The sequence below is a fragment of the Entelurus aequoreus genome, linkage group LG15 (genome assembly GCF_033978785.1).
Source record: "Entelurus aequoreus isolate RoL-2023_Sb linkage group LG15, RoL_Eaeq_v1.1, whole genome shotgun sequence".
In the NCBI taxonomy this organism is placed as follows: Eukaryota; Metazoa; Chordata; class Actinopteri; order Syngnathiformes; family Syngnathidae; genus Entelurus; species Entelurus aequoreus.
In genome coordinates, this window is record NC_084745.1 from 37469195 (window position 1) to 37496579 (window position 27385).

The window sequence follows — 27385 nt, forward strand, 5'->3', positions numbered from 1 at the left end:
TCTGGCTGTCTTTTGTGCAGTAAGCAGCCTATTTTGTTAACGCATTGACTGTGTGCGGAGGTGATTTACTGTTTAATCGCAGGGCGCCACTTGGAGAATAGTGGAAGAAAAGGCGGTTGTGCAAAAGCAATGTGCACAGATGGCTCCTTGCAAAGTTGTGCAAGATAAAGAGCAGAAAAGGTGAGCGTTATTGTCTTAATCTTGCTCTTTAATTGCTTTTAAATACAGTTGCCGATAAACTTATGTGGTGCTATTCATAGACTTGTTCTGCATTCAGGACGACAAGCAACAGGTTGAGCAGGGATGTCCTGGCTGTCAGGTGACCAGACGCCGGTCCGCTGCAACGCTCCACTCTGCAGCAGCGCGCCTCATTAAAATTCTCTCCCCGTACTCGCGCGCGCGGTCCTCCCTCACTCTGTGGGTGGCACCGTCGCGACCAAAACCCCGACGGCTGACTGCCTGGAGGGCGGAGAGAGACGTCAGAGCCGACGCAGTCGAGAGGCGGGAGCAGGAGTTTCGGCAGGGGTCTTCAGAGCGTAACGACCACGGTTGGTGACACCGCCTAGTGCAGCGCATCCAGCGGTTGGATACCACAGCAGGTGCGACGTCACACTGACCCTTGCGGGCGTCCTCCGTATGCTGATGGTTCCCCCCTCGGCAACATGTGCACTTCGACGCGGTGAAGTGTGGCTCTCTCCCCGGCGTTCAAGTATTATTGGTCTCGGATACGCCGACGTCACCGCGCTGCCATATAGGTGAGTAGCCTTATTCGCAACATGAACATTTCTGCGTGGATCCATAATACTGTGGGCATTTCCTATACCACGTGAATACACTGAGTGGATTTCATTGCCAGTAGATGACATATTTTGCTGCATTCAGCTCAGTAGTCTTTACAACAATGTATTTAACTGGCTTGGACCAGACTCATTGTGCATTGGCGTCCATCTGCCTTGACCAGTTGTGTTGACAGTGACATAGACAAGGGTATTATAAAAAGAGGAGTCATAATATAAAAGAGTGACTCTCTTATATACATGGCAACATGTATTAATAAAAATACAAAGTAGGAGTATATGACCATAGTCTCTAGCATGTTTCTCAACATTTGGGAACATTTTAGTGTACTTGTTTACTTCCCCATCCAAGTTTTCCAAGAGCGGTAAACCTGACAACCTTGGAAGATCTCTTCTTCCTCAATTGGCCTTTGAATGTTTAAGGAGTCTGAGAGACATGACAGCAACAAAGCAGATAATAGGAGAAACTCTGTTAAGGCCAAATAGTCCCTTGTGATGCATGTGCAGGGAGGTCCAGCCATGTTTTCGGGAGCAGTGAGCGCCGTTTTAAAGGGTGAGCTGATTCAACCTGCTAGCCAGACCTCTCCACTGTGACAGGAATGTTTGCTTATTCCCCTTATTCCACAGACCCATCACCCCCCTTCTATCCTCCTTTGTTATATTGGACAATCCCTCAGTACCATGTGTGCAGTGGCAAGGGGAGGGATCAGGGTCACAGAAGGTATTGACATCTGGAGAGGACAGCGTCCTCAGGGCAAGCATGCATGCTGGTTTGAGTATTAGGCTACAAATGAACACATTGTGTAAGGCTAATGATGGTATTTATTTTGAATAGTGCTAGAGTCAGGCTAGTTTCCTTTGTGTAGTACCAATTCATCTATCCATTTCCTACCACTTGTCCCTTCTAGGTTGCGGGGGTGATGGAGCCTATCCCAGCTGCATTCACAATACAGGTTATATCAAGGCACTTTTGCTATGGAGAACGGACTTCCATACATTTTCTTCCGCTTGTCTGCATTGTGGATGCAGCCTCTACGCATATAGACAGTTTAGATTTTTGCTCGAAAAATTCTCAACTAATGTCCCAAACTGTCTTCTGTATAGTGTGTCATGCATGATTGGAAAATTTAAAGTCCATATTTGGAAGAAGTAACCCCTTTAGTTCTGTTATCAGTACAGTCCGGAAAAGTCTTCATCAGCGCTGGGCTGACGGGGGAAAAACGCCCGGAAACTATCAGTTTTCTCATCCCTCCTGGACAGTCTTATCACAGGAAATGTGGAGGACAAAAGCTACTGGGAAAGTATCAGGGAATGTGGCGACAACAGGCTTTAGGCAACTTGTTCCCCCCATGACTGGTAGAGAGTGGTACATCAGGATGTGGAATGCAGGCCCTTGTGCTTGTGCTCTAGTTGGACTTCGTACTGTTTTCCTGGCTGGCAAAATAGCAAGCGGTCCAAACAGGATGTCACTCGAGCAAAGAGGGGAATGCTGGTCCGTGTGTTCCTTTTTCCTGTGTTTGATAAACTACACAAACTCAGATCCATGGCGGCTCTCGATATGACTCCGGAAACTTACATGACAGCGCAGACATCAATTGCCAATCATTGTGCTTGCTATAGTTTGTCACTGTACCTCGTTGCCCAGATGCAAGTGGACTGACAAAAGGGAAACATTCTTTGTATTGCATGTTGTAGTTTCCGCCAAGTCCTGCTATTAAAGAAACATTTTGGATATTTCATCGAAAGGTTTTCTTTAAACAGCTCCAGCCAGCAAAAAGGATAATAAGGAGGAGCAGAAGAGGAAAAGCCCGGCTAATGAATAGCTAGCCATTATGTTTACTAATTACATGGGTGTGGGGGTCATCGGGAGATAAGAGTGAGGTGACCGCCCGAGCATGAGGGCGACGTGATTACGAGGTGAATTCCTCACATTCCTCAAATTCATCCATGCCACTCTAGACTGCCCCTCCACCCCTAGGTGCCACTAGGGACCCTAAAGAGAGAGGCGGGATGAAAGTACCCGTTGGGGTCCAATCTACTTATGTAAGCCGATTTTTCTTGAGACCCTTTAAAAGCATTTTAATGCGGTAAAACTATAGAACATTTTCAATAGAGTGCTTGTCCACATTGAGATTAGGATTGAGCTTTTTTTCTTCACATTCAGCATTCCATACAGGAAGTACAAATACTGATACAAAGTTCTTCCCACTTTTGCAGCTATATGAGCTTCCACTCTTTCAGGTAGACTTCCTATGAATTGGAGGGTGCTTGTTGGAATTTTTAATTCCATATGTGTGTCCTTGCTTTGTCATAACATTTGATACTTATGTTATAATACTCTAAAATGCTTTGAAAAGCATGATTGATTAATTAACTGATTCAATTGAGGGATGGTGCCATTACTGTTTATTATTTGACTGAAAAAAGAAACATGGCAGGATGGAGTAGTCCTTTGTGTGGGCAGTCCTGGGACACAGAGGGTTTGTGTTCTTGGACCTAGTGGCACATTCTTAATGCGTCACAGATGAGCGCCTTTAATAGGATTATGAGAGGACCTGTTGGCTGGAGGAGAAGTCGCCCAGTATAGGGGTGGGATGCATTTTACCCCCGGCAGGCTTACTGATGAGCCTATGGTGTTGTGTGATGGAAGTGTGTGTGTAGACAACACTAGCAAGCGTCAGCACAATAACGGCAGCCTCACCTATGAGGATTAGCCTCTAATGGGGCGGGGGCGGTTGCGACCCCCTGCTCAGAAGCAAATGACCGCCTCCTCTCATCACGCAAAGTGCAATATCATCTCTCTTGTTGCCTTGGCAACTTCTTCCAAAGCATTTGAACATGTGAAGCTAAAACAAATAAAGTGCTGGCTAGTGCTTGTTGATTGAAGATCACACACCTCCTCAACCTCTATTAGGAGTTGATGATGGAGCTTCTGTGTCCTTTGCTGCATTGTTTATTAAAGTTTTCCAAATATTCTGCAAGTACCAACTTGTGCACGGATCTTTAATATAATATAGAATATGTCATAAATCGAAATTCAGTATTGAATGGAGAGTCTGATTGATAGGCTATCCATCCATCCATTTTCTACCGCTTGTCCCTTACAGGGTCGCGGGGGGTGCTGGAGCTTATCTCAGCTGCATTCGGCTAGTGGGTCACTAATGCTCTTCACATGCAGGAAAAAAGTCTTTAAAGAAGTCACATGTAGGAGTAGGAAATACAGAAGGAATGTTTCAGATGTTTTATCCGAATTCTACTTAAAAACCCCTAATCAGAGAGCACTTGGTGTGAATTACGTAAGAGATTCTTGTCTCCGGGGGCATGAAAGGTGCGTCTTAATCACAGACCGCATTAATCCTGATTAAAGGGATAATCATTTGCATAGTGGGATTTAGCCCGGTATGTGTGAACTTTTGATTGCGGTGCTGATTTGGCAGCTGCGTCACCATGGTGACAGCGGCGTCATCCTAAGGTGCGCATGGTCGGAGGTGGATGAGGGCAGCTTCAGCAGTGAACATGACACCAACACACGAGCCAAATGGGACATACGAGACAGACGTCTGGCTGGAGAAGAGATTTTCAGACTTGGCGTCTTGTTCCTAGGACAGACGGGCATGCGACATGTTTGACCATACATTGTGCATATGGTCATTACGTTCTCAAGCCATCCCTGGGGCAGCGGAAGCTTTAAACAAACTGCTGTGAAGGTTTTTCCCCCTTGCCTTCTCTTTTCTTTCGATTCTTCACTCCATTAGTGATAGATCCCATGGTCCATCTCGCAGTTTTGTCCCAACAGTGAGGGCGTGGCAGAGACACCTGCAGCTATTTTTTGTCCCGTCGAGGGCCAAATGGTTAACCTTTAACGAGGATGGTCGTAAACAGGCCCCCGGTATGCAATTGACCTTCGTTTTTGTCTGCTATTTTTTCTAACGGGCCTCCTAGGTGAACGCTGTATAGTGACAGTATGGACACAAAACAACAATGCAGTGAAGATGTTGGGCTCTGGAGGCCTAGTTTATTTTTAACATGCTAAAATTGTGTGTGCAGATGAAACAAAAGTAAGCAACACAGCTAAGACATCTAAATCAGTGTTTTATTAGAAAAATATACATAACAATGAGGACTGTCAAAATTAATGAGTTATCTCAAGTGATTAATTACCAAAAATGATCACATCAATCAAGTATTTATTTGTCTATTTCCCACTTTTGTATTATTGTTTGTGTTGCACTGCTTTTAACGAATGTACGGTGTCCTTGAGTGTCTAGAAAGGCGCCTAGAAATAAAATGTATTATTATTATGTTCACACTTGGATTATTAATGCAGTTTATTTTGACCGTATATACGCTCTTTTACCTTAGCCACTATACCGTCAGTGATCAGATCAATGCATACGTCAGTACACAAAAATAAGTGAGGAGACTCCGACTGGTGTGCTCGCTGGCAAATTTCACTCCAAAATACAGCCTAAAAGAATCTTAAATAAAACTGTTTTGTGCCAATAAATGGCATGCATTCAAATAAAATGTTTAAAAATTTGCCTGGATGAAATTCTGACAATACAATTGCAGCTCTGTACAAATATTGGTCTTTTCTTAAGCAAATTTTAATTATGCAGGCGAGTAGTCAACTGTAATTAATCATAATTATACAAATTCCAAAATTTTATTAATCTGATTCTTTAAAAAAACAATCATTTGACCGCCTTAATAAATATATACACACAAAATCTGTATACATTCTGCTGTATTCTGGAAAGGCATTCCATTTTTCAGTAGGCCACTGTGCGTTGCTGGTACGGTTAATAAACTGAGATAAATGATTTGTAGTTGGGCTGTCTTTGAATAGTCAAAGATTCAAGGATTCAATTCAGACAGTGTGGCGAGAGATGATGACTGATTAGTGACCGGGAGCAGGTGAGTGTCCCGACCACTAAATCAGAGGCAGGTGACAATAATCAGCACTCATGGCAACAAAGAAACAAACCAGGGTGCTGAAACCGAACTTAATCAAGAACTAAGGAAATACTAAACTAAACAAAACATGATCATCACATCTTTATTAATATGCAGTTGAGTTTTTGTCACCATTTATTACTTTATCCTCCTCTATCTCATCATGTGATGTCGTCAGAGCAATGCAGAAAGCAGCTACTGCTGTGAGGTACACACTGAAGTAGCTGCTCTATAACATCTACTCCATTTTTATGCTCTGAGCAGTCTGTCACTAAAACTTTTATTTTTTTAATCTCTACATTTTCCTGTACCACCTTTTAGTTTTCACTTAAATTCTCATATTTTTGTTTTTCTTGTGTTGTTTCTTTCTGCCCCACTCTCATGGACTGATCACCATTAATAATGATTGGATGAGGAAGGGCTACAACCTGCGTGGGTAGGACTTCTGCGCCTCTGGAGCCTCTCATTGGGTCATTTCGCCAAAGAGGCTTGACAGACGTAGCCAATCAATCGTCATCTTTTTTTCATTTCTGTGTCAACCAATGGTTTTGGGAGAGGGAGTTGTAGCTGGCTGCGAATGACCAAGGATTGTTTACTAGGAGAGGATGCTCTACCGCACACGAGAGAGAGTGAGGAGGCTTACTGATACAGCCTGTCCGAGAATACCACAAATGTACGTTCGTCAATGTGTGACGTCAAAAATGGCCCACTGTTAAAAAAAAAGACTTCAAAACACAGCATTCAGAGGCATTCAAAACTGTGTGCTAGCTTGTTCCCATTTGCATGAACATTTTGGCATTGTTTAAAGATACACCAACACTGTAGCAACATTTATAAGTAAAAAAAAAAAGAAAAATGATCGTAGGTCCTCTTCAAAAAATACATTATAAAGCCGTTCGTTGAAGTGAACAAAACAGATCCAATTTGCAACTTTTTCCATCTCAAAAAAAGGCCAAACCACTCTGATAAACAAAAAAGCATGGTAACCTTTGGATAGTTTAGTGAGTTCCACGTCTCTGGTGCAGCGCCGGGAAGACATCAAACTTGACTAAATAAAGGAAGTAATATCTGATGCGTTGACTGCAAAGTTGATAGTTGAATCAGAATCCTCTGAATTGAATCTTGAATCTTTGACTATTCAAAGACAGCCCAACTACAATTAATTGATCTCCGTTCATCAACCATGCCAGCAACGCACAGTGGCATACAGAAGAATTGAATGCCTTTCCAGAATACAGCAGAACGTATACAGATTTTGTGTGTATATCTTAATTAAGGCTCTCAAATGATGGATTTTTTTAAAGAATCAGATTAATCAAATTTTGGAATTTGGATTAATTATGATTAATTACAGTTGACTACTTGCTTGCATAATTAAAATTTGAACAGTAGTTGTACAAAGCTGCAATTTTATTGTTTAATGACTGCTGGGCCACAACATTAGGTACACCTGCAGACTGCAGCACGGATTTCATATTTCAGTCATTCACAACTCCTCCAACACGAACATTATTGTTTTTGCACTTTTTGGCTTCTTATTAAATAACTTTTTTAAATAGATTCAATCTTGCACGTGGAAAGTTTAAGTGTGGGCTTTAGTTGATATAACACTCGCGTCAGGGGGTGCATTCTACGGCGGGGGTGCATTATCCAGCACAACAGCGGCGCATGGACTTCATTTATAAGTAAAGGTAAGACCATAATAAAGTGTTTTTTATTAAATGTGCTTTTTTCTGTGCTACAGTTTGAATGTGTACCAATGATTGTCACACACACACTAGGTGTAATGAAATTTGTCCTCTGCATTTGACCCATCCCCTTGTTCACCCCCTGGGAGGTGAGGGGAGCAGTGGGCAGCAGTGGCGCCGCACTCGGGAATAATTTTTGGTGATTTAACCCCCAATTCCAACCCTTAATGTTGAGTGCCAAGCAGGGAAGAATGCTGGTATGAGCTTTTAAACATAACCCGTTAACTGCTGCCAATCAAATGGTGAATAAGATACTCTTTAGGGTTCATATGTTTGTAAATCTGACTGTGATGAAGTCAGTGCCTCACCAGCGATGAACCTCACCGCACATCACTGTTAAAAATAAACTAGGCCTCCAGAGCCCAACATCTTCACTGCATTGTTGTATTGTGTCCATACTGTCACTATACAGAGTTCACCTAGGAGGCCCGCTGGAAAAAATAGCAGACGAAAACGAAGGTCAATTGCATACCAGGGGACTGTTTACGACCATCCTCGTTAAATGTCAAGCATTTGGCCCTCGACGGGACAAAAATGGCCCTCACTGTTGGGACAAAACAGCGGGATGGACCATGAGATCTATCACTAATGGAGTGAAGAATCGAAAGAAAAGAGAAGGCAAGGGGAAAAACCTCCACAGCAGTTTGTTTAAAGCTTTCGCTGCCCAAGGGATGGCTTGACAACGTAATGACCATATGCACAATGTATGGTCAAACTTGTCGCATGCCCGTTTGTCCTGAACAAGGAACAAGACGCCAAGTCTGTAAATGAGGAAGCCGCACCGGGCGTGGCGCAGTGGGCAGAGGAAGCCGCACCGGGCGTAGCGCAGCGGACAGAGAAGGCTACACCAGGCATGGCGCACCGGGCGTGGCGCACCTGGCAGAGGAGGCCGCACCGGGCGTAGCGCAGCGGGCAGAGAAGGCCGCACCGGGCGTGGCGTACCTGAATTAGAAAAAAAACCTTGCTTCGTGACATCATCGGAGCGCGCCGGCAGTGTGACGTCATCGGAGCGTGTATTGACATGGCTAACAGCCCATGCGGTGAAGTGTTTGGCAAAATTATCAATGGGATTACCAAACATCGGTGGCGAGGAAGACAAGGCTGTTTGCGGCTTGCTTGGATCCGGATGAGGAGTTTGAGGGGTCGGCGCGTCCTGGCAGCGAGTCGAAGCCTTCACAGATGGCCTCCGCCTTCGCTGACGCGTCCGGGACGGCGGTGCGACGATGTCCTCAGGCCAAACGGAGTCGATGGGGACCAGCAAACTCTCAGGATCCCACATCAGACTCTCACTCTCCTCGGGAGAATAGCGAAGGGTCTCCACTTCCATTACTCTCAGCACCAATCACGTCTCCTTGTCCAGTTCGTCCATTGCGGGAAAATTGTATGCTGGCTGTTTTCTGTTACGTCTTGGTCGCATAGTTATGCGCTGTTCGTTTCCCCAAGAGGCAGCTGGACGTTCAGAAGCAGCATGCGAGTAGGAATAATCATTTATTACCATTACCAGTCAAGAATACCAAAATAGGAATGTGCCGACGGCACGGGGCGCCAATGAAAAGCTTAGCACATAAACAAGAATTACCAACGTAAAGTGTTGCGCATAACCGGAAACATGTGGCCGTTCCGTGGGCGACCACCTCGCCAGTTGCGGCGGCGTTTAACAACCATCTGACTTGTCCCCGGTAGCTTCAGGGACACCTGGCCTGACGGCCCACTCCCTCCGCCCTCCCGTGACTTTGGACTTCTTGTGTTTTTTTGTTTTTTTCTTCTATCTTGGGACGTCTGGAATCTGTCCCTTGAGGGGGGGTACTGTGATGATCCGTTGGCGGATCATGTTTGGTTTAGTTCAGTATTTCCTTAGTTCTTGATTTAGTTCGATTTCTGCACCCTGGTTTGTTTCTTTGTTGCCATGGGTGCTGATTATTGTCACCGACCTCTGATTCAGTGGTAGGAACGCTCCCCTGCTCCCGGTCACGAATCAGAGAGCTATTTATTCCTGCCTCTTGCCACACTCTGTCTCGCTGTTTTGCTTGCTACACGTTACGTTGGTGATTCTTGTTTCTGTGCTAAGCTTTTCATTAGCTCCGTGTGCCGTCGGCACGTTCCTATTTTGGTATTCTTGCCTGGTTATGGTAATAAATCATTCTTCCTACCTGCACGCTGGTTCTGAACGACCATCTGCATATTGGGGAAACGAACAGCGCATAACTATGCGACCAAGACATAACAAAAGAGGTGATACTATGTGTGAGGTTTCCCTCTTGTTGTGGGTTCTCCTGGCCTACAGATCTTCGGGAGCCCGGTAGACAGTTTGAATTGAGTCTTTTATTTTCATAAAAATCCGGGGGTGACTTGCTTTCCAGCAATATGATTTGTCTCTGAGCGTGTGTCTCTCTCTGGCTCCAACTCCAACAACGTGTCTCTGCCCGGCTGCCGCTAATAAAGGCGACAGGTGATTAGATAACAAGCCCCAGGCGGGCAATCTACTCACCTGCCGCTGCTTCGAGGCCGGTCCTTACACACCCCGCTCCGCGGCAGGCCTGCAGGCCACGCCCCTCTCCACACTATGGTAAGCAGGTCTGCCTTCTTCTAGCATGGTATTGTTGTGGATAAAACATCCATGAATGGTTAAAAACGGTCACCCAATTATTAAACTTCAAATGAAATAATTGGCACATATGATGGTGTGGTGAGTTACAGCAAAACATAGTTATCTATAGCATTGGAAAACAATAATAATACTGTATTATTCATTTTTATTAACCATTTAAGCCCTATTATATACCTACTTCAAATAACGCCACTTTACAGATTGACACGTTTGTTGCAATGCGTTTTGCATGGGTGAGTGATAAATAAACAGTCCTAAATATTTAATAAATTACTCCAGTACCTTATTAAGTGCAACTAAGCAACCCACATTAGTTCATTCATGGCTCCACAATGTAAAAGGATATTGTTCAGCATTGTGGTCATAGTAAGGGTTTGTGATTTATACAGTAATGGGGTGAGTTGGCCCAATATCTGTGAGTAGATTGTAGTGGGCGAGTTTGGATAAAAAAAATCTGGGGCCAAATTTTTTACCGAGTCCACCTCTGGTTGTCACTTGTCATGTCAGTCAGGTGAACTGTAGTACCACATACAATATACACACTGATTATGTAAAAGAAACACAACTGTTCCCTGCTGAGATGATTAGGTTTAAAGAATGACCTCAGATGTTTTCTTTGACAATCATAATAGAACTTATGTCGTCTAAATTAACAACATACCAAAGTAAAATAATAGTAATAACATTGTAAAACCTACATTTTACTTTTACGCTTGTACTGTTTGAAAGAATGTAAACAACTCTACATTCTTATTTAAATGTGTCTATATTGATATGAAGGAGTTGCATTACATTTTACTTAATGCTCTTATATACTATTGGCAGGAGGAAAGAGAGCGATAGAATGTGGATAGAGGGTGACAAACGGTGGATAGAGGAACGGAAAGAGAACAGGGTGAAGGCAGAAGTTGCAGAATTTTGACCTCTGTATTTGTCAAATCCTGGTTATGGCCTTGGGCATGAAATCACCATTTTACATCTGATTCATTCTTGTTAATTAGTGTGTATAGAGGTCTGCTTAATTGTTCTGTTATTTGTTCCGATACTAATCTATGTGGGATCTGCGGAGGGCTTACGCCGCAAATATGAAACTTTGAAACTGTGGCTTATATCTGCATTGATGCGTATTTGCTAATGACCTCAATGGAGGACTTATAGCCTCTGATCTGTCCTGATCCACAACCGCACTGCCGCTCACCTCAATTAGCCGCTAAGTACTCAGTTACTCAACACGAAGCCCCATGGCTCCTTATAGCTCATGGGTTCCACTTTCCAACTGACTTGTTTTCAAATGTGCAAAAGTGGCTAATTGGTTTGTTTTGCTCATCGCTGTTTGCGCGATCCACATTGATATTTCAGACATTCATGACCGTTTTGCATGGGTCTTCTTATGTCAGCCTGACTCATGCATAATAGGCCAAAGTGATGCTATGTGTGTGTGTGTGTTTGAAGGCAGCCAGCACGCATTCAGGACTAGCAGCTTTTGGAGTTTAATCTGTCGCTCTCCTAGTGGGGGATGAAGCATAAGAGGGGTGTTGGGGGTGGAAGAAGAGAAGAGAACAATACAAAATCTCCTAAACCCCCCCACAGACCCTCCAGCCAACCAAATCCTCTTCCTCGATCTGCCGCATCATATCCCCCCGATGTCTCTTCTCGCTTTGGCTTTTGGCAATCTCTCGGCAATCCTACTTGCACGGAAACCAGGTACAATGCAGCCCCCACATCCAGAAACACACCCTCCCCTCTGCTGTTGGTTCCTGTCATTGTCAGCCAAGTGCAGGCTGTGTCAAAAGGTTAAAATTGGGTATGTGCATTGAAGTAAGGAACTTCATGGACAGAGTTGTAGTTCTTGACTGCTAACGTGTGCTTGACAACAATTGCCCATGTTGCAATCCCAATCTTCTGCACAATTGTGTCAGTACTCGATGGACATTCCAAGCACTTCCTGTTCTTACAACGACATGCTGTCCCACCTTCAAATAAACTATTGTTACAGGAAAAGCATACTAGAAAAATTCCACAGCCTGTCGTCATCGCTTTGTTCCATGATATCTTGCTATGCACTATTGTTCTGGAGGAGTGTTTCCTCTTACAATATTCCCCATTCCCCTATTTCTTGTTTTAATAGCCAACTCTAATACTTTGAGTTCCTAATTCTGCTGCATTAGTTGTTACAACTGCACAATAGTGGTCCACTGTCATAAGCAACTGTTTTTGTACCCATTATGCTGAAAAGCCGACCTTTGTCCCATCTGCTCTGTTGGTTCAAAGGGATTAAGCTTGTTTAGGGCCACTATTGGGATAGAGCCCATCTTATTTTGAAAAGAATACAACTGAGAGAAAAAATAGAGGGCGCTAGCTTTGTTTGTCATCTTGCACCATTTATTATTTAATGTCTCCTTCAAGGCACTGTGATATTAGTACTTACCTCAGTTTGGACTAGCAAAGATGGTCCTATTTTGCTGTTGTATGGCTACTGGTGGTCCTGAAGGGTAATTTGAACATTAATAATGAATAAATGTAAAGTATTGTATTTATTTATCACCAGAGTTACTTCCCTGCAGGCACAAGACATTGATCCAACATTGATTATACATACATGTCCTTTAAAACTGACTTCGAAACAACGTTGCAAAATAGCTGTATTTGTAAATTGAGACATCTTTGATGTCTAATGTTGGAGCCACATTGTTGGTTTGGAAATGACCAAATTTTAATGGTCAAATCAACATCACAACCTGACATTGAATAAACGTAGTCAAAAAACATGTGTTTCAACGTTCTATTTGTGTTTTAGATTATTGGTTGGGAAATGACCAAAATGTAATGGTCAACAACGTCAGAACTCGACATTGATTAAACGTCGTCAAAAAGCATGTTGTTCCAAAATTAAGTTTGAGTTGCTCAATGTCGGGACCTAATTCAACAAGTTGTCAATGTTGTTTCAATGTCTGTGCCTGCTGGGAATTTGCATTGCTGTGCAGGGTCGCAAATCAACAATACAAAGTTGAGGTTAGGCAAATTGTGGCGTTGTCGTCATGGTTACCTAACCTTGTAGGTCAATACCTGGAACTGAAAATTACTCCTGTGTCTCAGATAAAATAATGTTACTATACATTTAAGTGTGGAACCCTTGACTCTTGACGTGTACAGTTTGGAAATATGCTTTTAATTGTTACCGTGGAGGCCAGTCATTTGCTCTATGAGGTAGAGTGGTGTACATTGTACATTGAGGAACAGGAATAGACCATTATTCTTCCAAAAAGCATACCTGACCAATCCATAATCCTATCTTTGCTTAGTGTAGTCAAGAGCTTCATCATTTCTGTGTAAATGTGTAAATACCCTCGCCATTCTTTTCAACTTTTTTTTAACTCAGCCAAAAAGAAGATGTGTGAGGTGGGGTGTTTAAGGGGTTAGCTATTCTTTTCTTCCAAAAGTCCTTAAATAATGTACATTTTAATGTAGTTTATCAGACAGAAAAGCATGATGTCCTGGCTTTGCTGGAGCGTCAAAACTGAACAGAACTCGATCTGTGGTGAATTTGAAATTCACATGCACAAGATGTTGTTATACTGTCATCTAATTGAATAAACTAGATGTATGCATATTATTGGTATATGCAGTCAAGTGAATATTAGTATAAACAATTGCAGCTTGCATAAAGTCTCAAATTGTATGCACAGGTCAGCCACAATAGCAATCAGTAGAAATTACGCTTTGAAAGTAAAATATTTCATAATAAGAGTCTGTGCAATAACCTGCATAAAGATGGAGAATCCTTAGCAGGTAGTGCCAAATCTTATTATTGGTGGGCCGCCAGAAATATGATACGCTGGGATGCATGAACCTATATTTTAACTTAGAATAAACTCAGACTAAGCAAAACCACTTACCAGTGTCACCCTGCATCTGTTGTTGTTTTGGCCCTGGGTGACAAGTGTAGCAACATGCAAAATTATCAATAGCAAGGATGGGGGTGTCGCAGAAGGACGGAAAGACAGTGACAAGGAGGCGCAGGTTATTTACGACTCAGACGGTAAGCGCTAGTGAGCTGCATCCTGATGTTTGCCCTTTACCGCCTGACTGGCTCATTGACTCCCAGGAGAGAGTGGGAATGCTTGACAAGTCTCCAGCAGGCCAGATATCTCCCATTTGGGAATTCCTTCAACAGTGAGCTGTGACCCTCTTGTGTATCAAACATTTTTGTCTGCATTAAATTGACTTTTTTGTCGACACCGTAAACTCTTTTCTCTCGCCAAACCTAAAGTGCAGATCCTTGCGGCAGTTCTTGTACTAGTGGTAGTCTAGTCTCGATGTGTCAGTCTGGCCTCCTCTTACATTTAATGAGAGAGTGACACCTTTCCTGGTGGGGGGAAAGCAGATAAAGTGACAACACTGCACTCGCCTCGCCGCCTTACAAGACTGCAGAAGTAGTTGTGTTAACACTGCAGCGTTGGTGATGTTGCCTCCCCTCCTCTGTGTCGCCTGCTTTATTGTGGTGCAGAACTGCATTGTGCAGGTGTGCCTAATGTTTTGAGGCTCGTACAGTTTTTCTGTTGAAGATTTCGCGCTGACTGGTTCTCTGTCTCCTTCGGCACGCTGAGAGTCTAATCTTCTTTTAATGGGCGCTGTGCTGCTCCGCTGTGACGCTGCTGATTGATAACCCTCATGCACACACCACGCGGTGCAGTGACTCAGCAACATGGCCGCCATTTTTTCCTATAAAGCCTTGTTTTGTCAGTTTAGACTTGGATGTTGCATCGAGTAAACACCTTGAATCATTTAGTTCTTGTCCACACCCTAATTGGAACATTACATTTAGGCCCTTAAAGCCACAGTGTCTATTTTAGACTGAGCATCACTTCCCACTCACTAAAAATGATTTCATAAAGTGAGCTTTAATCAGCGTGCTTCTTTCACAATAAGCCACTTTTACCGCGGGAACATTTAATTAGAAGGTGTTACTATTCCATTTCTAATCGTCATCTAATAATTTATTCTACATTATATCAATTTTTGGCACCCTGTCATTGGGTACCAGCTGCAGTGGTGGGGTACCGAAAGGGCGGAGCTAAACACAGTGCAGTCTGTTGATTGGTGAACAGAGAATACTCACTTCCAGAATGAGAAGATGACAAAAGGCACATCCTGATCGACTTTACAAGAAGGTGCTGTTTGGAGTGGTTGCCATAGTGACAGCTGACGCTTCTATGCATGTCAGTTACCATGCAGTTTTGCAACACCAATAAAAATGCTTTCTTATGATGCTAGGTGCTCAGTGACAGGAAGCAATGCTTAATGAGCAGGAAAAGGTTACTAAGCCAAGTTGTGATTTATAGAGGCAAAGGTCACTTAAAGGGGTCATAGACTCAAAAACTCTTTTGTCCCACACGCCATCAGACTGTACAACTTCTCTCTGGGGGAGGGGGGTACTATGATGACAGGGGATGCAAAACAATAACATATACCCCCATTATTTATTATTTACTTTTTAAATTATATCTCAATTATGTACACTGCTGCTGGAATTTTAATTTTCCTGAGGGAAGTCTCCTGAAAGAATCAATAAAGTGCTATCTATCTATCTTTTATCCATCCATCTTCTTCCGCTTATCCGAGGTCGGGTCGCGGGGGCAGCAGCCTAAGCAGGGAAACCCAGACTTCCCTCTCCCCAGCCACTTCGTCCAGCTCTTCCCGGGGGATCCCGAGGCGTTCCCAGGCCAGCCGGGAGACTTAGTCTTCCCAACGTGTCCTGGGTCTTTCCCGTGGCCTCCTACTGGTCGGACGTGCCCTAAACACCTCCCTAGGGAGGCGTTCGGGTGGCATCCTGACCAGATGCCCGAACCACCTCAACTGGCTCCTCTCGATGTGGATCTTTTATGATTTTTTTTTTCTACATTTAAAACCCTTCCTACATAACATGTAATGGTGGTTCTTTGGTCACAATTTTTCATAGAGTATATTTTACAGACTATTTTCAAACCGCTTTGGCTACGTTCACACTGCAGGGGTAGGATGTCCAATTGGTCTTTTTATGTACATAGTCGTTCACATTACAAAAAAATGTGATGTCTAATCTGAGCGCAAACTGACGTCATGATGTCATATGTGCTGCGGTGTACACATGGCTCCAATTCTAGTTGGCCTCAATCCCAATTTCAAGGATTTTGAGCAGTCAAAGTTAAAAATGTTTTAACTGAATTATTGCGCGTAAAAAATTAAGAAGGAAGAGTGCAAGCATTTTGGCTCTTGCAGTTTGTGGGACGTTTGCTTCCACGTCTGCTCCGAAGAACGTGTGGGCGAGCAGTTGAAGCCAGGAGTGGCGGGACATTGACGTGTGTTCCTAAAACATACTTTTCTTCTAATTTGTCAACTATTTATTTTGCAACCGTTTATTTTGGCAAAGGATTTTTACGCTTATCGCTATTTGATGACGTGTTGGTTGGATGAACATGACCCGATTGTTGAGAGTGCAGTCACATCGACTACACATCTGATTTATCTCCAATTACAAAAGAGGCCTGGGTCGGGTTTGAAAAATTGGAATTGCACTGTTCAAATCAACATGAAAAAATTTGATACAGGTCACATATGGGCAAAAACATTGGAATTGACATACAGTGTAAACAAGGTCTCTCTGACCTTCTCCTCAGGATACCCTGTTTTGTGGGTGTTTTTTTACATGCCTCCACTTCGACTGTATATTGTCCACCCCAGGCATGTTTTAATTTTTAGCGCTTTCATTAGAGTCTACTGACAAATATAAGTTACAACTATATGCTACTTTGTCTTACAAATTACAACAGTGCAGGATGTATGTGCATGTACAAGCCAGTCTGCCCTACAACAAGTGGATAGAAAAAGATGGAACTCATTGACTACATTGTCGGTATACAATGGTAGACTCGTGCAAAGCTCTTCGGGTAAATATATTCTATACATGGAGATATCCGCTAACGTCAAATGTCGGAAAATTGTCACAAGTTGCAGGGTAAATTCCAAACGACTTGTTTGGAGGTTGTATGAAGGAAAATTGTTTTATAAATGTCTCCTCCATGCCTCCATGGTTTGATTTAAAAATTTTGGGACTTATGCATATCCCAAATACACATAAATGGGTACCAATAGGTATGACAAGTTAATTTTGCATAATAGGTCCCCTTCAATAGAGGAGGTGGGTTTTGATGGGCACACACTCCTCCGAGTGCTCCTTACTCTGCCAGCGGCGACACACTCAGTGAATGTCTCAGAAGATGGCTTACTCTGGTCAATGTTTAATGCACTGTAATTGGTTTTGCTGAATGACTGAACGCCAGTGTTGATTTAAAGCCACCCAATCGATGCTGACCACAACCATGATGGCAGGCTCCTGTTGTCTATAGCCAAATATTGCTATCATGTTATTGCTATATTCCGTTTGTTGAAAGCCTTTCTTGGAATCCTTAGATTTGCTTTTTGACATCTTGTACAGACAGTTAGTCACAAAGCATCATGTAGCTTGAGCCTTTTGTTGATACCCGAGCTTCATTTGACCCCGTGTCTCCTTTCGTAGAGAACCATGAGCACTGTAGAGGAGGACCCGGATCACATGATACCATGAAGACAAGCCTGCAGGTCCTGCGCTGCCAGCTGCTGAGTGAGTAAATTGATTTTTTAATCATATTTTGTATTCATTACTTATAATTATCCATTAATTATATAAGAAGAAACGTGAAAAATATAACTGATAAAATGTAGAAAAAATGTGATACCTTCATCAAAAATGTAAGATATTTGATGGTGCGAAATGGCCTCAGGGAAGTATTGTACATTACAAACTCAACATGCTGCCATTTTCCCTTAGTGGGTGTTTTACTTGCAGCGCGCATGGTTGCTTTAAATTCCGAGGATGGGTTCAAGACGCCGCGAGTGCATGTACGGCAGCAGGTTCACTGGCGGGCTACCAGTGCTGAATGTCACATGAATATGGAATATGGAACAGCTCGCGGGCTGCTGATCTCTGCTATGTTTTGCTTCAGGCCTGTTGGACAAATCTGTCTCAATCCTGCTTGAAAGTGACAAAGTACTAGTGTGAAGGAAGAGGTCAGTGTAGTAGTTTCAAATCTTACTAAGGCTGGAGAGCTCTGTTGGTATATTACACTTTGATTAAGATGGTATTTTGTATGTGTATGCCTGCAAAGTATTAAGATGTTCCTAATTTTCCTCTATGGACCAGCCATCTGGAGGAGGAGGAGGAGGCACAAGTGCCTCAGGCTGCAGGCAAAGGGAAGAGATGCTGCATTTAGCAGTGTTTCAAATAAATACCTGCCGCAGAGGGGTTTTTTCGCTGTCAATGTCTGTTACGAAGCTTCTTACCTTACCGAAACACTATTTTGTTCGAGGTTTAAAGCTTATCAGATGAAGGGTGCACTGCAAACTTGACTTAAAATCCAGAATCCAAAGCATGTCCTGTTTAACGTCTCTGCTTCCTGTTTGTGCCGCTGCTGTCCTTTCAAATGGCCATTTCTAAATCGACACCACAGGAACCGATTAGCCGATAAACATGTACGCCCCTCAAAGCTGCCGACGTTCAAACGGGAAGTAGTTATCTTTATCTTTGGGTTCCCATCTGTAGAGACCACTCCACCCCAAACAGGAGTGTCCCAATGGTCCACAGGATGGACCCGAGCTGTCCAAAAAAAGTACAGAAACACACCCAGAAGCAGAGATTTTTTCACCACTGCAAAACAGACTTAATTTAGTTTTACACGTGACCTCCACACCCTTAGAGGACAGCTTATTTCCAAGAGGTGAATCACTAGAATGTGCGTATTAAGTGAATATATTCAGGATGGAGGTGAAAAAGGTAATATAGTGGTGGAGGGGGAGATGACAGACTTAACAAAAATTCACTGATGGATGATGGATTATATGCAGCTCCTATTTTTGGCCTCTCCCTGCACTCGAGTGTTGCCAGCCGCCCACATAATGCACAAGCAACTTCGCATCGTAAGCAAACTGCTCTCCTCTACATGGAGCATAAGGTGACCCCTGTATACAAAGATAAATATGTCCATCCCACATAAGCAATGAGTAGGTGTTCCTGCGTGATGGATGGCACTTGAATGTTCACACCGAACTCACGTGCTGACTTGAAGCCCCTACAGGCAATCCACGGGGGGAATATTGCAGGGTTCCATTAACCGGAATAAACACTAGATTGCTTTCCATCTCATCACGTTCGCTGACGTTGAGTCTTCATCGGCCGCAAGAAGTGCGCTTTGCGGCTTGATTTACTGACGCCTTCAAGCATGGAGGACTTGGAGGAATGTCACCAGCCTCTTAAGAGGTCCAATTTAGCATGTAACCCACTCCTCTTCCACGTTCTCTTCCACGGAGTTCATGGAAAGACGCTTTGTGCCATTATTCAAACAAGCAGGTGTATAATGGCAGTGGTATGTCGTTTGTAATTGTTTGTGACATCTCACTTTGTCCTCCTTTTTTCTAACGCATTCCACCTTGTTTTTTAATGCAGTAATGGATGCTCTCAACCGTCCAATTTAGTTTTCCAATCATTTATCGTGCTGATTTGCTCCCTGTGACTGTGCAGAGGCAGGAGGGACCCCACCATCTCTCTGTCAGCCCACGGTGTTGCCGTGGTGACAAAATAAACCTGTTTGCCTGGTTTGGTTTATTATAGATTTTAGGTAGCCATTCAAAAGAAAATGTTGAGTTGCATTAGCTTGTCTTTATAATTTACTGACAAACACGGTGTTATCGTGAATTAGTCATATTTAGTGTGTGAAACAACAGAGAAATAGGTCTGTTTGCTTCACGTTTCATCTCATGACACACGCCATAAATCAACAGTGCTCTCTCTTCAGAAACAATTTGACGGGGGCACCGTAGGTTACAGACATGGCAGTTTTGGTTAATGGGAGACAGCTTCCAGACACACACTCAGGATGAAGAAGGATGGTAGAATTACACTAGTACCTCAGCTTTCTTTAGTAATCCGTTTCAAAAGGTCCAAGAAAAATCTAATTGTACAAAAAACAAAAAAATATTTCTTAATGGAATAATGTAAATCCAATATATTTGTGATCCAACAACACATTTTACAGAGAATAATTATCGTTTTACAAGCAGAAAACAATGCAAATTACATCTAAATGACAAACGGAAAAAAAAGAGGTGGGGCGGAGAGAGCCACGTGGACGACACCTTCGTTCTTTGCTATGAGTTCTCTTTAAAATTAATTAGTGTTTCTCACCTTTTTTGTCAATGCAAATTTATTTTGCCCCATGGTGGCTTATTTTATTGTCAAACTCACTTACAAAAAAAAGCTTATAGACTGAGTTACCAATGACTGAATTTTTTTTGTTTTGGCACTCGATTCTGCTGAACGTTGCGTGGGCAAGCAGAATTGTTATGCACAATATTTTGATGTACGATAACCGAGGAATCGTGAAATTAAATTAAAGGTATGAATCTTTGGGCACCTAACGAGTCGATCCGATTCCAGTTCCTGGGGTGACGATTCGATTCAAAATCAAATTCTCGCAATGTATTGTTTAGTATAATAATTATACAATTTTAAAAACAGGTAACAGGTTAGAAAAGCTTGCATGGAGATGACCTAAAAACACTTATAAATTAATTACCGGTATTGTAAAAAAATGTCTTAGAATGAATGTTGTTTTTTTAAAATTTATTTTAGAAAATTATAACTCGATTCAGAATCAGAATGAATAGGAATCGCGACTCAGAGAGAAATCTATTCTTTTTGTGCACCCCTAAATGGAATCATACGAAAAGTGGGGCCTATGAAAACCGAGGTACCACTGCAATTGCATCTTGGCTTTGGGGTTTTTGGTCCTCTGTGGAAATCAAAAATGAGGTGTCTTTACGTCTTAGTGTGCATTACTGGCCAGAATGTAAAGAGTTCCCTCTCCAATGGGATTGAAATGACCTTACATTCTGAAGGAAATCCAATATTTGATAATATATGATAATACCTTTCTTATCCTGTCATGTCACATGGTCGCCATGCCGACAGCTTAAATACACAGCAAAGCTCCAATGGGAGATCCACCTTAAATAGCTATGCTAGACTGTGTGCCAATAAATTGGAAATGAATGACTAATCTGTCACACATTTATTTTTTTCTTGTCTAAACATCGATTACAATGACATGGCTGTAGTTTGCTGGTTGGTCATCTTTGGGGGTCAAAATATTAGAAATAGCTCCCACTGCAACTTGTATTTGAAGCAGCACCACAGTGATAATGATGCCACAAGCAAGCAAGGGGTCTGATTGGAGAGCTCACGATTTGGCAGCCTCATCGTTGCTCTCCGACGACATGTCACAGTCCAGTGCGCCGTGCGGTTAATGAAGCAATCTCATTAAACGAGAGGAGTGAAGAACACAGTAGATTAAAGGCGGAGGTGTGTAATGAATGCTCAACAAGACCGCGTCTCCTGTGGATTGCAAGACGGAAGGAGGGGTCTCGGAAAGGAATTGTGCACGGGCACATAAAGGCAAGAACATAAAGAATTGGTCCTTTTTGTGTCTCTGCAGGTGTTCTCGCCTTTCTAGCACTGCCAGCAGTACTGGTGTCATCAGCACAGGAGTTGTACCTCGGCCATATGTCCCAGGACTCTGTCACCATGGCAACTGCCAGCAGCAGCAGCAGCAGCAACCACGTCCTGTCTGCCGCTGAGCCTCTCCACCTGGACTGGCACAGGGAAGGATCCAGCAGCGGGGAGTGGTCGCTCAAAAGGGCCCCTGGACCCACAAACATCCGCCACCTCTCATTCTGGCGTCTCACCACTCAACCCTCCAGACGGGCCCCAGTAGAACCTCTCGCTCATGACCTGGTTACTGTTGTCCCAAACGCTTTGACTACCCATAGGCACAACTTGAGAAGGGAGAACCCACTTCCTGTGAAGAGTCAAGAGGATAAAGATGAAGTTCTTCGGTCCCTCAGGGAGCATGCTCAGGGACACCACGTTATCACCCTGAGGGAGGTGCATGCCGATAAGACTGAGCCCCCAACGGATGAGCTGCTGTTGGCGCCTATGGCAGAGTTGATCGCTGCTGGAAAGAATCCATCAGAGAATCAAACCTCCTCCGTGCCCACTTCCGCTCTCTCCACAGAATTCTACCCTACGCTGAGCCCAACTAACCACCTGACAACCAATGACACCGCCAGGGTCACGCTCCCACCCCCCCTCCCTAACACCACAGACAATGACCCTCTTGGACCCGGGCGAGTGACAGCACACGTGGGGGCGCCATCCAACAGCAGCAGTGCCCGCAATGATACGCCCGCTCAGGAAAGCAGCCACTCAGAGCGTCCATCCACAGACAGCGGTAGCTTCCTGAACAGGCAAGTCCCCGCCACCACAAAGGACCCCTGGACCGCCGACAACAGCTCAGGGCCCACAGTAGACTCGCCCCCATCCCGCGTCACCATCTGCTTGAGTCGGATGGACATTGTGTGGATCGTGCTGGCCATAAGTGTGCCTGTGTCGACCTGCTGTAAGTAAAACAGTAAAAAAATTTAATATTGTACTTTTTTTGAAAAGTGCGTTCTTGAGGCTTCTGATTGGCTAAAATGGCCTTAACATTGAATTAGACACAAACCCACTATTAGCAAAAATCAGTGACCAGTGATTTTTTTTTTCTGTCGTAGCCGTGCTGCTGACCGTGTGCTGCATGAGGAGGAGGAAGAAGTCGTCGGGTCAGGAGAACAACCTGAGCTACTGGAACAATGCCATTACCATGGACTACTTTAGCAGGCATGCCGTGGAGCTGCCCAGAGAGATTCACACTCTGGAGAGCGAGGTACAAAAGCGCCCACACTCAGTTGAGACTGTGTTGAGTTGAGGCTGCGCTATCAGTCAGCAGAATGGAAACAACACCAGGATCAATGTGTTCAGTCAGCAGCAGGCCTCGGGCAAAGAAATCCTGGAACAAACTACATGATGATGTTTGTTGGGGGCGGAGAGGGTCCATAGGCACTAATTAACAATTATTCTGCTTATATTGATGCTTTGGGATACCTTTCAGGCTGTGTCTCAAACAGGCCCGGCCCTAACCAATCTGGCGCCCTAGGCAAGATTTTAGGTGGTGCCCCCCCACATCGGCAGTGAAGTGTATATACTCACAATTAAGAAACCGAATAGCTTTTTTACTTAAAGAAAGCAAATTAACAATCAGAATAGTTAACAAGATTAAAAAAAATATGGATAAATAAATTAATACAAAAAATAAAAAATGAATATATAAAATACAATATTTTTACATACATAAACACAAAATAAAACGTTTCAACAAGTTGCATAAAATAAATTAAAAATACAATATAAATAAGGCACTGCACAAAACAAGATGTCAAACCAGTATGACTTTAACAACTATATTACAAAAAAAGGGGATCCTACAGAGTTCTCTATTTGTGCTTTTTAATATTGCATTAACTAGAATGACTTACAAATTACTGTACACCAGGGAGTACTGTAATTACCTAACGTTACATTATTATTTTCCATAACAATTTAGCCCCCTCCACAATATTAACCCGACGTTAAAACAGAACTAGCTATTTATTGATTAGCAATTGCCGAATCATGTAACATTAGCTTAATGCTAAAAAGCCAGGTTACTATCACATTCTGTAACAAACAAATAATTTCATGTAGGCTAACGCTACCTGCTACCTCTATCTTTTTCTCGTTTCTCCTCTTCTTTTCTCTTTTTTCTTCCCTGGGCACCTGACAGTTTTGGCCGTTTTGACATCTTGTGTTGATTTTTTTATGTGGTGACGTCCAAAAAGAGTCATGCTACAGGAAGGGAGGGGGCGCACCGTGCCGGGGGAGGGGGGGCGTAATGTTGTAACAAATAATATTTCTATTAAATAGGCTTTACTTTGCATTTTAATTAACGTGGGATTATTTTATGTATTTAGAAATAATAGTATGAACTTTTTTTTTTCTTTTTCCCTCCAACATTTGGGGCACTGGCGTGGCGCCCCCTGATGGACGGTGCCCTTAGCATTTGCCTATACGGCCTATGCCACGGGCCGGCCCTGGTCTCAAATTAATCACTTCCGTCAGAACACATCAATATATGTAAAAATTATGCCATCGAATGCGACATCTATACTGATGACGCACTGCACTTTTGCTCTTAAAATGCTAGTGTAAGTATTAGGGATATAACAATGAACTGCGGCAAAACTTCCGTTGGTATTATCATTTTAAATAAAAAAAATATCTAAAAACATTAAATGATAACTGCACTTTGATAACGGACTCGCGGACTGACTGGTTCCAGCTCGCTAGTTTAAATGCTAACATAAAAACAAGAGACATTAACTTATCTCCCCATTAGAAAACTACATACCCTAATCTAAATTCATATAAACACGTTGTTGTCTGAGCAACTAACATATCCAATTGTGCACAGGAACCTATGCTCTCTTAGGACAGAGTGCCTGTTTTATACTCAGGAATACCAGACAGAGGTTTTTTTACGGTGCGTTCAAGGACCTTTGAAACAGAGTAGGACGCTAAAATGCCCACCAAAATTGATGAATATTAATAATAGATTTTATTTGTAGCTGAGATAGGCTCCAGCGCCCCCCGCGACTCCGAAGGGAATAAGCGGTAAAAATGGATGGATGGATGCTCTTTTCATTTAAATAAGTCAAAGTGCTACAGTACAAACCAATATTTAACACACTAAAATCTTAGCCATTAAAACAGATAAATTACTAAGACTAAAACACTATCAATGAAGCATAAGAAACACAAAACATGTAAAATAGTGGCAGTGTGTCTATTTATTTTAGTTATTAATTGTTGAAAAATAAATTGGTCGAAGATTTTAGTGTGTTTATAAATACTTTTGAGCACATTCAATAATACTGCGATTAAAATAATAACCATGATAATTTGGGTCATGATAACTGTGATATGAAATCTCTAGTAAGTATGTATAGTGTTAAGTATGGAAGTGCGCAAATTGAGACACAGCCCAAGTCTGATGCTGCTGTCACTGCTAATGTCGTACAGTTGTGACAAGAATTGATACGCCTCTGCAATTGACTTTGTCTTATTAATCCAAATATTGCTTTGACTACATGTCACAGTCTCTAAAACATGACATGCCAACATGCATGTCAAAATTACAAAGAACATGTGCTCTGGAATGTCTTTTTTATTGTTGGTTACATTGCCATCTAGTGACTATAGATGCTGTAACAGCGTAAAAAGGATCTCCTAGCCAACTTTGCCATTTTATGTCATTTCTGATGCAATTTGTTGCACATATGTCTATTTCCATTGACCATCCATTTCACCTGATGTCTCTTTTTTCTTTCATTCCTCCAATTTTTCCTCGTCAGGAGAGGGGGGCCGAGGTTGAATCATGTGTAGGATGCCCCTGGTGACACCCAGGTGTTGTGTTTGTTTGGTAGGATAATGCAACTTAGTCTAAATCTAATCGGATTTCAAATTAAGATCATTAGTTTTTGTTATGTTAGCTATGGTCCCTCTCCTCCCTCCTCCACTCCTGACTCACCATTATCTACCATTTTCCATCATCATCTCCTCCTGAGTCACCCCCACATTCTATCTCTGTTCACCTTACAAGCGCCGACTTTTATTCATTTTTATTGGCGAATAGTGACTCACAGTGTTGTGCTAACTGGTGTATTTTTGCAGGAGCACGACAGTTGCCTGCCGCCAAACGGGGACTACAGCAGCAGCAGTGTGGTGCTGGTGAACCCCTTCTGCCAGGAGACCCTCTTCATCAACAGAGACAAAGCGTCTGCCATCTAGAGACAATGCCGTCTTATTTTGTAAAACGCTGCATATGGCAGAGAGCGCGGTGATGTATACAGTCTTTACTATGAGGATGCACCTGCATATTTTTCTGATGTACATTTTTTTTACAAAATTATTAATTGTGATAAAAAAAAGTTTTTATGTCTTTATAAACAAATGAATTTCTTTATTGACTGTGGCCTCACAGAGAAGAAACATGCTATGATTATTTAGATAAATAATCAAGCTAAAATGACTTATAGGCTGTTCAACCTGAATATAATGCCTGTTTTATTTTGTTGGGGGGTTGACGCACGTTTCCAGGCAATGATCACATGATCAGTCATTCAATGGCTTCAAATCAACATTATACTCAGTGGTATGTTATTTTGCATAATTCAGAAGTGCTGAAATTAAAAAGATAATTCTAAAATACACAACCAACTGTATTTTTTTCCATTATGACCAATTATGATATGTCTGCACCACCTATAGTATAATCTGTTTAATATTATAAAGAGATAATAGGGGTGTTCATGAACAGCTTTAAATCTTGGGTTATAGTCCTTTATTTCAGTGTCAATCGAAGAGAAGTAGCTGCTTCTCTTGTCACCAGCTTCTCAGAGGAAGGGCCACGCTGTTGACTTAATAATTCCTCAGTTATTGCCTATGTATGTCATATGTGTGTCTGCTGTAGTCTTCCCCAACTTGTTCTCCATGCTCATGTTGCCCTGTGCCTCTGTGTTTGTGTGTGTGTATTGTTACTTGTGTGTGTCGTGCCCAGTTTGAGATTTGCTCCAGCGCTTTAGCACTTCAACCACCTCCTTTATTACCATGATCCAAATGCTGAGTGATGAATCACACTTTACGTGCTACAACCTGTGCCCAAACATTCATTATGAGCACATATAAGGAAGGGGTGGTTTATTTTGTAAAAATGCATCTCAATTTGGACATTTCGAGTGCATTTTTTAAAAGATAAAACCTTTCTTTTGTTTTATATTGCGTTGCTGCAACATCCACTTAGTATTTAATGCTGCCAATTGTCGCTTCACAATCATCCTAAATGTGTTCAATCATGGAATGAAAAGGTGATTCTTAACAACATGGATGTTGAAATTTTTTTTTTTTTGCATTGGCTTCTCACAGCCCAGCTTGTTGTTTTGCACAGTGGAGCAAAGTGTTCAACATGATGTATTTTTTGTACTGTAGTATATACACTGTACTTTTTACTGCTGAACAATAAAACAATGAAAACAATCCCTTTTCATTCATAGGTTTTAAACTGAATCAATTCTGTTGATTTTATCCAACATAAATCGACTTATGTTGGCTAAAATCATAAAAGCCTTTGAACGGGAGCGCCCCTGACTCCCTACCAGAATATTTTATAATGCATTTAAAAATTGATAAATTTAATACATGCTTAATCTGTAGAAAATATGAAAGTGATGTGGTC

The 27385-nt window shown here is 42.5% G+C and overlaps 1 protein-coding gene across 1 annotated transcript; it reads left to right on the forward strand.

Annotated features, from left to right (window-relative positions):
• The first annotated feature begins 426 nt into the window (after positions 1-426).
• On the forward strand, positions 427-27352 carry LOC133630464 (transmembrane protein 108-like). Its single transcript, XM_062022062.1, has 5 exons — positions 427-755; positions 17665-17748; positions 21674-22636; positions 22791-22942; positions 25825-27352. Exons 2-5 carry the CDS (start codon positions 17709-17711, stop codon positions 25939-25941), a joined length of 1272 nt encoding a protein of 423 aa, XP_061878046.1. The 5' UTR covers positions 427-755; positions 17665-17708; the 3' UTR covers positions 25942-27352.
• Positions 27353-27385: the final 33 nt, after the last annotated feature.

Excerpts from the sequence above, each read along its gene's own strand:
- LOC133630464 (XM_062022062.1), top strand. The coding sequence starts at position 17,709 with ATGAAGACAAGCCTGCAGGTCCTGCGCTGCCAGCTGCTGA. Across the intron at positions 17,749-21,673 it reads CCTGCGCTGCCAGCTGCTGA|GTGTTCTCGCCTTTCTAGCA; the intron begins GTGAGTAAATTG and ends GTGTCTCTGCAG. Across the intron at positions 22,637-22,790 it reads TGTGCCTGTGTCGACCTGCT|CCGTGCTGCTGACCGTGTGC; the intron begins GTAAGTAAAACA and ends TTTCTGTCGTAG.